The sequence below is a fragment of the Stegodyphus dumicola genome, chromosome 10 (genome assembly GCF_044657685.1).
Source record: "Stegodyphus dumicola isolate Sdum_Otavi_A_Nest chromosome 10, ASM4465768v1".
In the NCBI taxonomy this organism is placed as follows: domain Eukaryota; kingdom Metazoa; phylum Arthropoda; class Arachnida; order Araneae; family Eresidae; genus Stegodyphus; species Stegodyphus dumicola.
The window spans coordinates 72,050,325-72,067,133 of record NC_140777.1 but is presented as its reverse complement, the minus strand read 5'-3'; the positions used below and the strand labels follow the sequence as shown (position 1 = coordinate 72,067,133).

Sequence of the window (16,809 nt, the reverse complement as noted above, 5' to 3'; positions counted from 1 at the left end):
GGAGAGCAATTGCAATTCGCCAATCACCTCCTATCCAGGAATATCCAGGAAGACTATATAGGAGCTAACAATTGCTTTGATGGAGGAATGGGTGCAATTGGCTTTGAGATACTGAGATTTCATCAATCGCCTTGTTTATAATGCATCGATTGATGGCATCTGCTACGTGCCTTGTTAGGATATAATCATACTCCATATCAAAATAAATTTAAAAGCTTTCTCGCTAACACAGCCTTGGAAATTTTTGGACCAATCGATTTTTCATGCAGCCAATCGACTTGTGCTAAGCATTACTTAGGATGATGATTAAGACCTTTTACTATTTTATGGTATTTTATACTATGCTGTCTTATATTATTCTGTATTCATACTAAATTATATTTTCATTCCATTATATTCTATCCAGGAGTTTCTGAGAAATTTGGAAACGCGTTCCATTTTCTTAATTTCGAATGCAAGAGTACAGGAATTTTCCATTATGCAATGTTCACTGGTGTAGATGTTAAAATAACATTGTAAGGTATTGTTTTAGTTTCTAGCCAGTTATTTTAAGTTTAACCACTTTCCTATCTTGCACATTTCCATTTTCCTGCTAGAATATAAATTTCTAGCTCTCGTGGCACTCACATCAAATCAAAGAAAGAATAGAGTATTTAAAGGAAGATTTTAGAGGGTAGAATCAAAGAGCGTTCTACCTGCTGAAGGCCACGTTGCTAACTTAATTTCCTTGAAGCCACAAATGATGGCTTCTGTAAGCACGAGTGGTGCCGTTTGTTAACTTTTATGTGAGTCAAATTAGAGAGCCCTTTGCACCCTTTCCATTTCTCTGTGGTACTTACAAGACATAGCGATAATTCGATCTTACGAGTTCTCGTACATTTCCTGTTACCAAACAATACGAAACTCTCTAACAATAAGGCTTGGAAAATCAAATAGCATTCTGAAATGCTTGAAATTCCAAAAAGCCATGTATAAGCAGGAAATGTTGACTTTGCAGTCTTTAGCAGTCTTGATTTAACCAATCAATCAGTTTTAAGTTTTTTTTTTTTTTTTTTTTTTTTTTTTTTTTTTTATTTCAGTAAAATTATTATCAGTCAGCAAATATTTGTGATAGAATAAATAGGTCGAGGGTAAATTTGTATACCAGATTGCATCTGATACATACTCATCGCGAAACATATACTTGTCTGTGGATGGATTTGGAATGTGTTGTTTCTTTTTTGCATATATGTTATTTGTCCACTTGAAAAAGCTGAGTAATAAACATTTTTGGATACTTGAAATCAATGCCATTGTCTGCCTTTTGTTTTGTACATGAATATTTACATCACAGTATGCTTTTGGAGATCTCTAGGATATGCTGAGTTTTCATTCCAGCTAACGGAAAATCAAATAAAATTCTTTTCTCATCAAGGTTTGTTATTATGACCTTGTAATTTAGACGAAGATGCTCCTTATCTCTCATTCTTTTAAAGACATTACTGACCTCTTATGATTAGCATTTATTTTTATTTACGATAAAATATAAAATATGCAATTTGCGATCCTATTCTAAATTCCCGCCTGTTATAAAATTAGACAAATTCCATACTAAAACTTGCTTTTATTGTAAAGAAATGCTCTTTGCATTTACTCTTAATGTTTTATATTTACTCTTTACTCTCATTTACGCATTACTCTTATGTAAGGATTGGGTTTCGAATTTAACGAATTGTGGCAAAGCTAGAGCTATCTGCCTAACAGGAGACCTGACTTTGTAGAGGGCTTTCTAAAGGAACTTGGCTTTTGTTCACGTCAGACAGGAAGGAAACCACGAAACTCTCGCTGAAATCGTAGGAAAAAGATAAAAATATATTGCGATATTTTACAGAATTTTATGATTTAAATAAAATTAAGCGAGGAACTACAATGCCATTTAATGCGCAGAACTGGAGGAGAAAATGTAAAGGCAAAAAAATAAGATAGCTCTTATAAAGGATAATACCGAAATTAAAATCATCTGTCATACAAATTGTTTCGCTTATTCTTTTGTGCCTGCTAACTGCTAAGGAATTATTTTAAGCCATAGTTTCTCGGATTTCTATCCTTTATATTAGTGTTGGTAAAAAATAAGTGTTTGTTTATTATCAGCAAAATAATTTTAAAACTGTAGCTAATCGACAACGCAAAATAACTTCCATTTGTGAATCAAATGTCCACCAAATGGACGAATGTATGAGACCATGGAATCTAATCTTTCTATTTTGGTTTCAGTGGCAGTAAACAAGCTGTCTGTATGTTTTTTCTTTTTTTTTTATGGGGGTGGGTTACTAATGTTTTATATGAATCGGAAGTTAGTTTCTCTTAGAAAGTCCTCCACAAAAGCTTCTTTTTAAGCAAATAGTCGTTGCAAACTCTGTCACATAATTTCATTTCATCAAACGTACAAATAAATCCAATATAACAATTACCAATTTAATAATTGATAAATTTAATAATTGTTAATTAATATATTACCAGTTTAATAAAAACTCAGAAAGCAACCTGGGTAAACCTGGAAACTGGTAACTTCAACGGATTCCACACACTAAGCAAGAGATATGTTGTTACCTTGGCCCCTTCTGTCTGATGAACAAAGCAGCAATGCTCTTTTCAAGACTGGATGTTAAATTTCTAAATTTGTACTTATGTTCTTCTAAGGGCCCGAAATGTACTTCAGAAATGTCAGCAAAATTTACTTTGACTAAAATCGGAATATCAGTTTAAAAAAATCTGATGTGTACACCACATGACTTCCTTGTACGGAATATTAAATTATACGCATTTTTTTCTTGCAATTCGTTTAAGCTTATTGGATTGAATTAAGTCTACTTCGCCGACAGCGCATAAACCACAATAGAATACATGCATTGTTTAAAATTCACTTTGTTTACCATAGCGACACTCTGGCGCTAGGTTCACTTAGCAGTATTATATTTCGTTCATATTATAACTCAGAATGCACAAAATTTATATCATTTAAAGAATTACCTAATCGTTGCCACATGTTCTATTCAAATACTATAATAAAGCTAGAAGAATGTATAAAAGAAATTAAGCAAACAAAACAAAAAAGAAACAGTTTTTCACAGACGATTGAGTATTTCTCATTCAATTCATTCAGTTCTCACGCGACAAGGCAAAAATACATAAAAATTCAAAATATCTGTATTAAAAATTACTAAGCATTAAAAATTAAATTACTAATTATTAAAAATTAAATAAATCTTAAACACTTATTTTTTTGAAAAAATTGCAGAAAGGATTAAGCATGATTTAATTCGCAATAATAAATGAAGGCGTTATCTTTGTTGTTGCGAAGCTACGTTTCTCTAGATTGGCAACAAATCCACTACTCTGCTGTTTCAAATGTAAACAAGCAATGGCCGCCATCAAAAAAATTATTAGGCTTAGCGGCACTTAAACAACTTTAAAATTGTTTATAATTCTAAAAATATTGTATATAGATTTACTAACGGCATAAAAACCTTAACCGGAAAACAAGAACAACATAATTCAATCATTTTTAAAGCAAAAAATGTACAATTTACAAACATATAAGAGTAAAGAAACTGAGATCACTGAGCCGGGTAACAGAGTGGATATATATATAAATATATTTATATACGTTTGGAGCGGCCGATTGCAACCGCAATACGAGGTGCACATATGCATGTTATAGTAATCCTATATACAAAAGTTCAACGTTCTGAAGCTACTCGTTTTTGAGTTATGTGAGATACATCCGTACGTACAGACACCACAAAAAATTATCTTCAGAATTCAGTTTACGGCAGTTTTATAATTTTTTGGAGGAAAAGAGTCTTTTATTCTGTCCTTACGTACAGATATCAAGCAAAAACATCGTTAAATTGCATTCGAAAAAAGTCAAAATGGATATATTCGTTGAAATATGCTGCCTGAAACTTCTCGCGATTACAATACTTTCTTTTTACTTCGTACAAGGAAATAAAAAAGACTTCTAGTTTTGTTCCTAATCTACCAAATATGTAGAAGGCAACTCTAATATTTTACGGGATTCATATCAGCCTTTCAAACTGACGAATTACTTCTGGCTGGGGTAAATATTTATGGTGAGGAAGCCATATTCGCAAAGTAACACGAGTTGCTGTTAACATGTATTTAAATTTTATGTTTTACCTTCTGGCCCTTTCTTTAATTCAACATTCACTAAATGCCATACATTCAAATGTTGTCTGCTGTCTAGGCAACAATATATTACACATAAAACAGCACTGCTTGTCCCTTCACAAATAATGGTGTTACAGAAGCAGTGGAATAATAAGTAACGAAAGTTAATGATTTAATGGAAGCATATAGCTGCTAATATTCGAAGCAGGAATCATGTGATTTTTCGACTTTTCTTCTTGAGCCGAGAAAGGCTAATAGGTTCGAAAGGGCATTTCGAGTCGAATCACAAAAAACGGCTGTATCACGTATTATTGCCACCAAATATTATCGCCTTGTAATATAGTTAAAGAAATAAAGTAATGAAGAATCTGCATAAATGTATGTATGTTTTTCGCATCGTGAAAAAACAATGATATGTAGAGCCATCAAATTTTGAATAACGTAGTCCTCCACCCGAATATAGGCACTTAGAAGCCCAAATCATGAATTTCTAATTTAATTTATTATCTATTTCATATATTTTAAACTTTAACGAATTTTCGATTTAGAAACTCAAAAATTTCAAAGCGAGCAGTGGCAACACATTGTACGGAATAAAATATTTTTATCTACAGTGCGGGAAACTGTATATAGGAAATTCTAAAGATATGCTGTTTTGAAATATTTTTACCCCAAATACTCTCGAAATCTGTATGTATGTGTAAATGAAAAAAAAGTCCCTTTGGGCGTAACATAAAATATGAAGGTTTAAGACTTTTTTGAAATTGATTTTTTTTTCAAATTATTATATTTAATGTATTAGTTCTCGTATCTCTATTAGAAGATCATTCATCAATATTGAAAGCAATGTCCAACGTCTCTTATAATCCGTCTTTCGTTGACGACCTGCTTCACAAGGGACATAATAGAATGTTCTGCCCCTGTATATTTCCGCAACAGCGTTTTAAGTTGCACGAGCACCTTAAAACTCAATCACTTATCAGTATTAAAAAGGAATTAAGTTTAAAGCTGGAATCAAGAATAGCAAGCTTCGTCAATGTTAAAACTACACTTCAGTTCAGAAAGCATGTGTAACATATTAAATTTATTCAGTGGCCTTTATTCCTTGTATTTTACCTATTTTTTTCTTCTTTGCAAATGGCGAAATAAAGTAGGTATTCTTCTTCATTACTCTCGGGAAAGAATCTATGAATTTTTATGAGGTTAGCATTTTTTTATTAAATTTGTTGCTTAGTATTAATATTTCATACGGATATTAATATATATGTTTAGCAATATTTAGTTACTTTCCGATTTATATCGCATAACATTCAGAAAAGAAATAAAATACATTTAAAATGAGAAAGGCATTTAAAGCTGGAATATTTTTTGAGTTGAACGCGTCATAACATGATCGTTGGTAACAGGATCTTTGTACGTTCAGTGTAATGAAGCAAGACTTTTTTTGTTGATTTTTCACTTTTGTTGTTTTGTAATACAAATGTCCATTCTAGGAATAATTTCTGAGTTTTAGAAGAATCACTGGATCGCGAATGAAAATTTTTTCGCTCAGTTCCGCTATTATAAACTTTTCGCTGCGTGATGTTTTGGAGATTTTTATAATAACTGTTCTGTGCTGCTTTGCAGCTTTACTGCAAGAATTTTATTACAGCTTTGACTTAGACAGTAACAATTCTCTTCTCGAAAACTTTAAAATTTGCAACTAGAACTAAACAGCAATTAAAATTTTGCATGATCATAGATATTTCAAGGAAACCATTGATGTAATATTTGCAAATCAAAAAATAACATCTTTCTTGTGGCCTCTGCTGCTGAGCATACAAGATGTTTCAAACAGATTTCACAACCAAATTTGCTCGAAAGATTGGAAAAAGCAGATTCAGATTAAAAAATTTTTGTCTGCTTTTGAACTACAATTTTGGACACGGAACATACTTTAGCAAAAGTACATGAATCCATTTTATGAAACCTTTTACGAAGAAAATTTCAGTTACTATGTTATTCCTTTTCAAACTAAAAGTATCATAAAAGTGGAAAAATCCTCAGAGAATAAATATATAGACTGGCAATGATTAAACCTGTGAAATTAAATTACTATACTTATGTGAAGCGTTCGCGCAAAGAAAAGAACTTCGCTTTAGAAATGACATAAATCTGAATTTCATTAAATGCAGAACTTCAAATTATAGCAGTTCTACGAAAGGAAATTTCAGAACAGTTTTTTCAAATTAACATTTTTTAAAAGGAAAGATATCTTTCATAAATCTGTCTTAAAACTTAGTATAACTAGCTATCATTAGTAATGTTTGCTTACACTTTGCATATTGTTTTCTTAACTATATCTTTAATTAGTTTATTTTATGAGGACATTTTGTTTCCAACTAAACCGCAATGGAATGAAATTGTAACTGTTTAATTTCACGCTTCTGTAATTAATTTACATCTTTTTGTTGCCCTGCGTTGGCAACATGCTTTGGAATCACCATCCATGGATTTCGACTGCTAGAACGTAGCTAACCTATAACTGTTTTAATATTTATTTTTAACTTAATCGTGTTATCGGATTATTATAAGACATTTATCTACAGATATTTCATTATTACGTGTTTACAATTTGATTTCTATAAACTGGGAGTAGCTGAATTTATTAGTTATTTCAAAACGGAATTTCTCTTCGACTTCGGCATCATACGATTAATAACCAGTAATCAGTAACATTAACATATTTAGTTAAGAGGTTCGTATAAGATTCAAATTTCGAATACCTTTGTTAAAAGATGTCAACTCATCAAAATAATCACAAATTGAAAGTATACATTATCACGATTACTTCTTAGAATGTAATTTTGAATCTAAGACCAAACGATATTTATTCGCATCATCTTTTCCCTATACATTTAATTATAAAATACTAGTACTAGTACTATAATACCTTTGATACCTTTGAAATACTTTGAAATATAATACCTTTGAATATAATACCTTTGAAATACTAGTACTATAATACCTTTGATTATAAAATACTAGCAAATAATAAGAAAGAGAAAAATTTAGATTCAGTGTTAAAGGTATTTAAAACAGCACTTTCAAATATTTGATATATACATGAAAGATCAGACTATGCCTTTGCCTTTTAATCAGCATTATACTAAAAAAACATGAACTAATGTGATATCAAATGAACCTTAATGAAACACGAACAATTAATTCATCGCTGCTTTAAAGTTTTATTTCATTCTCTTCCAATTAAGTTAATTAATTTATTCAATCTCAAAATGCATTACAATGCCTTCCTGTTTCTTAATTAAAACGAACTTCAAAGTTTTATTGCACCAGAAACAAAGAGACATTTATTTAGAATTCATATAAAAATACAGATGTCAATTTAAATTAATTGCTTACATATAAAAAATATAACAGGGTAAATTTACGTTCTTTTAACACTCATACAATAGAAAACGCTTATTTCTAACTTTAAGTTTAATAACCGAAAGTAAATAGTTTTAATTAGATGTTTCATTAACCGTGGTCTGTTCAGCTTTAATTGAAGAGAAAGAACATTTATTCAGTACGGACTATTATTACACAGATGACAACTTCTGGAAGTGCAGCAAAAGCATGTGTTTCAGTTTTAAGCCAAACAGTAGGTTTCTCACAAACACGTGGAAGCGTATCTGAAGATGGTGACAATAAGATTAAATTATCAGTATTTGCTTCATAAACAAGCACTTGATCATAATTTTTGCATTAAATTTACGCAAACAGACACAAAAAAGTGTCGCTTCTAATTTCTTTTTCTTTTATTAATTCCGCTACGTTTTCGCCAAATTTATATAAAGAGCAATTATAATTCACAACACATTAACAAAAATATGTAAATGAATGCAACATAAAATTTAATATATTAATTTACAAAATAATTTCTCCCTTCTTTCCGCTTGTCATCATGGTGTAATTGAAAGAATATTCGACGCATATTCGTGAGGTCCAGGGTTCGAGTCCCGGCTAGGGCATTGCTCATTTTTCATGTCTACTGCTTCAAAATAATCTAATCTTTCTACAAGTGGACGCCCGAACTAAAAGGTTGTGAACGATAATGCGTCAATACCAGAGTTGGCGATTGGGTCCCCTAATCCCCACTCACCTTTTAAAAAGGGGAGTATATAAGATATTTTTCCCTTCTTTCCACATGCCTTCGAGGTGTAATTGGAAGCACACTTGACGCGTATTTGAGAGGTCCAAGGTTCAAGTCCTGGAGGGGACCTCACTCATTTTCCATGTTCCTGCCTCAAAACATGTAATGTCTCTACAAATTAAACTTGCTAATGTGTACAACATAAAATTTAATACATTAAAAAACTAAGGAGTTTTTGAAAAATAAAGATATTAGTGAAGATATTTTGCTTGTTTTTTATGTTCTTGCTCTAAATTAAAGAAAGACAGTAATTTGAGATAAATATACTTTAAATGTTCAATATTTATTTTCATTAACTCAAAATATTTGTAGCAATATGTATTAGACCGTTATTTCTCTCGCAGATGGTAGACCCTATTATAATATTTCATTCTTTGTAAATAGCATTATAATTTGCATATTCTTACGTATATAGGAATATTGTAACCCTTTCACTCCCTATGTTTAATACTGAAATCATCTATTCAAAATTCTTTGGAAAGTAAGCCAATAATTTTCTTGAGCAGCCACATGCATAAATACTTATGTTGCTATGGACGCCATCTTTTGGCGAACAGTGAAAATTTCAGGATAAAATGCAGCGTTTCATCAATTTTGTCATTTTCTTGTGGTGATACCACTTTTACAGTGCTATAATCTTTCTTTTTTAGTTTGTGCAATAATTTTTCAGTATCGCTTGTGCAATTATTGGTAAGTTATTTTCTCAACGTTGGTAGCTTCGTATATTGTGACATTTTGTTACCGTGAAAATTGCAAATTCGTGCGTCTTTTTGTCTATGAAGAGTGAAGGTCAATGTTTACGATTGAAAGATTTTCGAATTTCTATAGCGAGAAGACTGATTGCACTGCACAAACATGGACGGAAGAGATCAATACAATGTGCCAAAAAATATAAACGTTTTGTTTCATTTGAGATTCATTAACAAGAAGCAGCGCATGTGCCTATATGTAGCACATCTTTGCAATGTGGCTTATGCAGTGCAAAAGGTAAATCTCATCCCACAAAATAGCACATAGGGCACAGTTTGCAAAGTTAGACTCTAATCGAACGAGAACTGTTTTCTAACGTATGATCAAAAATCAATCAGATCTTATTGTCCTAGTGGTATTGTAGTGTGGCCACCATATGTTTTACAATAATTTTAAAAATTCAATAAAATTTTGTTTTTTATATTAACCATTAACAATATGTTAATCTTGTGACATGGAAGTCAACTCTTTTCTTGACTCTCTGACTTGACAAAAAGTTTTCAGATCTAACATTTTTAAAAATTAAAGTACTTTAAATAAGTCAATAGATTTCTGTTTATTTTTATCGAAATTTTAATTCTCTATATTCTAGAGTTAGGCGAAAACGTAGCAGAATTAATAAATGAAAATAAAAGCGACACTTTTTTATATTGAATTCTTTAACTTACTCATCGCACATTAATCACAATTTATATTTAATTCTTTAACTTACTCATCGCACACGTACAAGTAGAACTGAAACAGCATTGGTCAGCATTTCATACGGGTATAGTCGTTGCCGCCCTAACTATGCAGTTCGACTCCAATTTTGAGGAAGAACACTTCTAGGGGCGTTCCAAGCGTCTTCAGCACCTTTTTCTCTACCCGAAACCTCTCGATAGGACTTTTGGCTGGCTGCGCATTATAAATGTCCTCTTGCCACACAGAAACTATACGCTTACTAACATCCATGCCGTCTGTAGGATTCTAACACGAGCCCAGCAGAACTATCTAACAGAAAGTACTTATGCTTTATGTCTTGATACTTTATTCGGTAGCGTTCCCCACCAGTGTCTAAGTGGTTAAAACTTCTGAATACCTAGAGTTTGATTACAGGAGAACGGAAAGGCTGCATGGTTGGTTTTCGTGTTCCACCGCATGCAACGTGACTACGAGCCAGTTTCACTTAGAAAGCACTACATGAAGGTTTTCCTTTCCGTAAGCAGATAGCCCTCGTTAACTTCTCCATATTCCGTTACCCTAATATAACTTTTATATGGCTGGAAAGAATAAGTGAAAAGTAGTACAACACTATTTAGCACAACACTATTTTCCTAGTAGCATCCCTTCACGCTAGTAGCACAACACTATTTTCCTAGTAGCATCCCTTCACGCTAGTAGCACAACACTATTTTCTAAATAATCGTGTGAGTGAGATTATTTGTACACCTCTGCAATTTTTAGCAACATTTATTGATCGTTACAAGCATGGCAAACTGCAATAAATTGCATTTATTAAACAGATTGTTGCTTTATTTTGGGTATTTCTTGCTATTTTCTAAAATTAGTTCGGCAGAAAACCGAAATTTTAATAATTGCAGTCTTTCATTTATCCCATATTTTATCACCTTTTGTACATTTTTTATGCAAACCGTTGCCTTCCCATATTACCAGAGAAAGCATTAAAGCTTGTGAAACTTTGCCTATATCGCTTCGCTTTCCAGACAAGAATTTTAATTTCTTCACTTCGTCGCTAGAGGCGATGCAAATTTTTTTATTCGTTAAACGTCTTGTCGCTTTCTTACTATCAAACCTTGCTTTTGCAACTCTAAAAACTACTCCTCTTGGATTTTAGAAATAAACGAAATTTTCTTTAATAAGTATGTTGCTAAAGAAGAATGGAAGTTTGCAAAATTAACTGACATTCTTCAAGTCCTTCAAATTTTCTTTTCCCGTTATAAATACTTATTCATCTACAGTACATACTCTAGAAATAGCTTAATCGATGATGCTGATATACGTACCCTTTATACCATTCCATGGATGGCATGACGAAAGGAAACCAGGGCATATAGGGTCTGGTGAAATCAAATGGGTTGAAAAACATAGGTACCCCTGCTCCAGCATAGGTGCCGAAGGGAAATCCTGCATATGCGAACCCACCAGCAAACCTGAAAAATAAAACCATAGATGAATATTTTATGCTTTCCAACTCAATGACACATCATGAAACAAAGAATAATATGTTAGTTGTAGTTTCTACTGGTTAATCCTTTCATTTTAGAATTTATAATGTACATGAAAGAGTAAATCTGGTTATCTGAGGTCCTTTATTTATATAAAGATCAATGAGCAGTCAATGGTATATTATTCATTATGTTCGACAACTGTTTCTGTCCTTTTAATGGGGTTTGCAATTGCTCATTCGCCGAAGAACTTAGCTTTATCAGAGAAAAGCTAAACAAGATGCTGATTTATGGGCTTTATCTAAATTGAATGCTGTACCCCGAAAAAAATTTAAGAAATCAAAACAAGTTAAAATCTGAAGGCCTGAGATCAGGCGCATATGATATGCGTGGAACACTTTCAACCAAACTCCAATAACTTTTGCCAGGTGATCAAAAGTGTGTGTGATCTCGCGTTATCAGGATGGAATGCAGTTCCTATACGATTAATGAGTATTGGAAGTTTCTGGAAGGTGGATTTGTTGAAGCTGTCCTGTTGGCGATACGAGGTCCATTCAAACCGATTTGTTGGCTCGTTGGTAGGAGCTTGGAAAATGGTTGGAGTGAAATTCTCGGCTACGTCTGTCTTTAAGTGCCATCTTTCTAACTACGCAGTAAAGGATCTACAAGTTATTGTAAAGCAGAAAACAATCGCCAGTCCTTTGCAGTTTTCTTTAAGTCATTCCATTAAATATATATATATATATATATATATATATATATATATATATATATAATGTACCAGCTTTTGTCCGGAATAAATAGATTCGTGAAGAATCATAGATGTAATTGTAGCTAAAAAGTATCAAACGATAAGTTTAAAAAACAGGATCCATTTATTATTATTCAGGAGAAATAGCAATTACAAAAATCTGATCTCCGGAGTAAATAAAAAAGAATTACTAATAACTTTTTGTATGAAGTTTACTGCATTGTTACATTAAAGAAAAGACCCCGATATTCCTTTGCGAGTCCTTTTATAGCCTCTGGAAAGGCAAAGCTTCCAAGAAATGACGTCAGTCTCGTCAGCCATTTCAGTTCCTTTTAAATATCTCTAGAACATTCTATAACTGTACGTGTAGAAAAGTCGGGAAAAACAACTTGACTACGGGGCTGTGGATTGAATTCCACGTACTTTCAAATAAGAGACCATCGCCATTAAAAATGAAAAGAACATATAGTTAGAATTTTAAGTGTATTTATGACTATGGAATTTTATTATTACAATATATATATATATGATTGTATTTTTTTGGTTTTGAATAAATTTTAATGTCTTAAATGATAATTTAATTGAATCTTTTTTCGGTTTTTGATCTCAAATCAACCAGATGAACGAAACATGTATTCGAAACACATTAATCGACTCTTATGAAACTTTAATTCATTTTCAACTGATGAGTTCTGAATTAAAGTTTCAGTAAAATTAGATTAATTTTAATATTTTAATAATTTTGCATATTTTTTCCTTTTCGCATTTTTATTTTTCGAGTTTGTTCTACTAATGAATTCTTAATTTAATTTTGATATGGTTAGAAACAGTCAGAGCCAGATTTAGACTTGATAAGCTATTTGAGATACGGGGCCTTTATAAGTTATTATAAGGTCTGTTATAATATATTTTAATACTATTTATACTATATTTTACTCTTTTGGGGGGTCTAAGCTATAGCTTGTGTAGCTTATACGTAAATCCGGCTCTGGATACAGTATTAAAAATTCTTATCCACGGTTGCAATTATTAATATTGTTGAGGAATTGCTTTGCATTGATTCCAATTTAATTTTAACTTTAGATGCTTCAAGTTTAATTTACTTCAATCCTGCAGCTATAGCGCAAGTATGGTTAAAAATTTTTGTTTTTAATTTTTGGCCTATTACTATGTTTCTTTTTGATCATATATATATATATATATATATATATAATATGTTTTCTTGTTGTCACTATTTTGTGTTTTTGTATTATAGCGCAATTTTCCCCGTGTGTTTTGTTTGATATGCTATTGAATTGACATTTGCAAGTTCATATTTTTAGTATTCGCGAGCTAGTTAAAAACATTTTTTGTAAGTAAATTAGTTTGTAGTTATTTCATAGCTGAGGATTCCGGAAAAGCGTGTAGATAAAGTTTCTGATTTTTGAAGGCACCCTTAATTAAAATACACCCCACTTAAAATTCAATATCAGGGTAGTTTTTAACTTTCATTGTGTTTCAACTTTTAGGCATTCACTTTCACAATTTGGTTTTTGAAGAATTTTAACTCAAGGCTTATTCATCAATATTTATTTCTCTCATAAATTATATTTTACTTGCTACAGCTACATTTTTCTAATTTTAATATATTTAAAAACATGCCCTGTTGAATGATGATTTATTTGCTTAAACTTTATGCATAAAAAAGATATACATGTTAAGAAACAAAATATTTATGCATTTACGAGTAAAATTCATGGAAATGGATATTATCGTCAAAAATAAAAGAATCAGTTACAGACTTAGTGAAGATTGGACAAAATGAAGCTCTTATTTTACAGCTCTTTACTAAATATATTTTTTATGTTTTGAATTTAAGCTGACAGTGAGTTTGCAAAAAGGATAAAACAAATAGTTTTCTTATCCCGAATATCTCAAGCAAAGTTCTGGAACGTTCTAATTCATAAAATAATCTTAATGCGTATTTCACTGTCAATAAAACGTTCGACTTTTTTAAATCTTCTCCATCCATAGTACTTAGGTTACTTTCACAGATATCTCCTCGTTATTTTAATAAATTATTAGACTATTATTGTTGGAGTAGACAAATTCTTAAGGAATTAAGCTTCTTATGAGGATAAGCTCTGTGAGATGTTCTATTTATAAAACATACCCTTCGAAACTGATTAATGGATTTATGCTTTATATTAAATGTAAAAATGCAAAATTCCCATGCACAAGATGTTTTAATGTGAAAGTTTCAAGATTTTCTTTAAAAGGAATTGTTTTAAATTTTTTAAGTATAAAAATATTTCCAAGAACATTTATGTATTCAAAATGGAATGATATTTTGTAAATTATAATCTGCGAAATGAAATATTTCGATATTTAAATCAAAATTATTAAATTTTACATAAATAAAAAAAAATAAAACCTTTAAATCTTGATGCGCTAGTCATAATACGTTCTTCATATACGAGACATATATTCATATAAGAGACATATATTCTTTAGACAAATATAAAATGCATTTTAAACAGCCGCATAACACATTTTGCTTTTTAATTGCCTTTCTGTTGTACCAACAAAGGATATAAAGATACAGGTTTCATCATTAACATGGATAAATATATTTATATGTTTTCCATGGTTCTTATCCATTGTTAGACTTTGAAATAGTTCATAGGTGGAAATTACCTATCTAAGTTATTTTTGCTTCAGATATTATTCAAGACAAAAGAGAAATAATACACAATAAAAAATACTGAACTCTTTCTTTTTTTTCACACGAAAATTAATCATGTGGATATTTATTAAAGAATTGACTTTTTCGGTGTGTTTTAAATTATACAGACATACGGATGTGCGAAGTACTTGGAAAAAGTGATTAATTTCTTCGGCATTTATTCTAGACTTGTACTTTCAGTTACGACTGTTAGGTAGAAAACATTTCATAAATTTTAAAATTAGGTAGAAAGCTAAAGTAAAGTAGATAAATTTATGAAAACAATCTCAGCGTTGTAAATATGCTGACTTTCTTAAAAATGCATTAAACGTAACAGTAACTTAAATGCATATTAAGTTTCCTTTATTAAGTGGAAACTAGCCTTAGGCTAAGAAAACTTTAATGACAAATAGTAAAATAATTACAATTTATCTGTTATTGAAAAATTATATTTTGAAAAATGCGCAATCTGTAAATTTTTTATCGCGTTACTTTTATTTTTATAGCGGCATGTTTTCTCCAAAATAAATTCATTTTTCATTTGAGCGCTTTAATAAAAAAGGTTTCCCGCTTCTCGTCATCAATTTCTGCATAACAGGCTACGAATGACCGCTAACCTTTTGCAAATTGCAAAAACGAGCAAAATTATTTTATTTAAAGATTGCAAATTGTACAAATAAAAGACTCTGATGCTAACACTTGCAATTAAATATACTTTCTAACCGGTTCCTTATTTTTTAGACACAAATTTAGTTCAACTTAACAATAAAAAATATCTAAGTTTCATCTAACACAAAATATTTCATAAAATACATTGGAATAAAATAAATAAACAATAAGCATAATTAATATAAAATTTAGATAATTTATGAAAACACTCACGGAACACAAAAAAGCGATCGCCAATCTAGGGCTGCTGTTTCCAGTCGGTTAGACTAACCGTAAAAATGTGACTAACTTAATATGACCTTAAATTTCTAAGAAAAAAATTACATTTACTTATTTATTAAATGGTAAACACAAAAAGGTTATTAAAATTTTAAATACTATGAGTTCTCTTTTTATTAGTTTTATGAGCATGCTTATAAAAAATAAAAAGGAGATTCAGCTCAACTTATAAGCATATTTCGAGTGAAAAACTTTTAAGAAATATCATAGTTATGACAGGATTCACAAGCAGACAGTTGCTTTCTTTACTTAGAAACATATTTCGAGAATTAAAAGAACATAATTAAGTCCTTTAAGTTCCTTAATTATGTTCTTTTAATTTTCTCCACCTTTACTTTCCTAATTTCTGCTATGCCGTAATTGATATGTTTGTTTATTTTCGTTTAATGAACTAAAAACCTTCGAAACTGTACAGCAGCTTCGAAGAAAGAAGTAATGGAATTCAGATTTGGATAAAGGCAAAAGAAAAACTAGTTTATAAGACAAGCTAAATGAAATTTTTCTACATTAAAAACGAATTTTTCTGTTTATTGGATCTGAAATCAAAATTTTAGTGTAAATCAATCTTCTGAAATACCTGATTATTTCTTTTACGATAATTTACATCCAATGTGATTATTATATTATTCCGTATATATTATTTTAATGCATTTCTCCGAATTTTATACAATGATTTATATAGTGCCAGATTAATAGAATATGTATACACTAATTTTTTATTTATAACTTTATGGATAATTAAACTATTAAATAATTATTAATTACAATTAAACATAAAAACACAAATAGACACTATTTTTAACTGCTACTACAAAAAATAAATTTAAAATTTATTTGCAATGATTTCTATACACACTTTTATTTTATTAATTTCTAGAAATACTAGAAGAGTTCTTATTTGAGAATTACAGTTGCAGTTAAAGACCTAACGAATCATTTGCGGAGGAAAAATTATTAAACGCTCTTCAATTAATTTCGAAAACATCTGATGCAAGCAATTAAAACTGGAAAATTGCTTTTAGTTGTTAAAGGGCTAAACTATAAAAAGCCTAATTGTACTTTTTAATGAAATCTATTAATTAGTGAATCACGGATAGTCGTTAAACTATTTCTCAAACAATAATTT

The 16,809-nt window shown here is 30.5% G+C and overlaps 1 protein-coding gene across 1 annotated transcript in view; it reads right to left on the bottom strand.

Annotated features, from left to right (window-relative positions):
• LOC118199195 (transforming growth factor-beta-induced protein ig-h3-like) overlaps window positions 1-16,809 on the bottom strand; it is a 117,891-nt gene that overhangs the window by 100,194 nt on the left and 888 nt on the right. Inside the window, exon 2 of the mRNA XM_085825072.1 lies at window positions 11,119-11,265. Coding sequence (XP_085681198.1) covers window positions 11,119-11,265 — 147 coding nt within the window. The remainder of the gene's footprint in view (window positions 1-11,118; window positions 11,266-16,809) is intronic.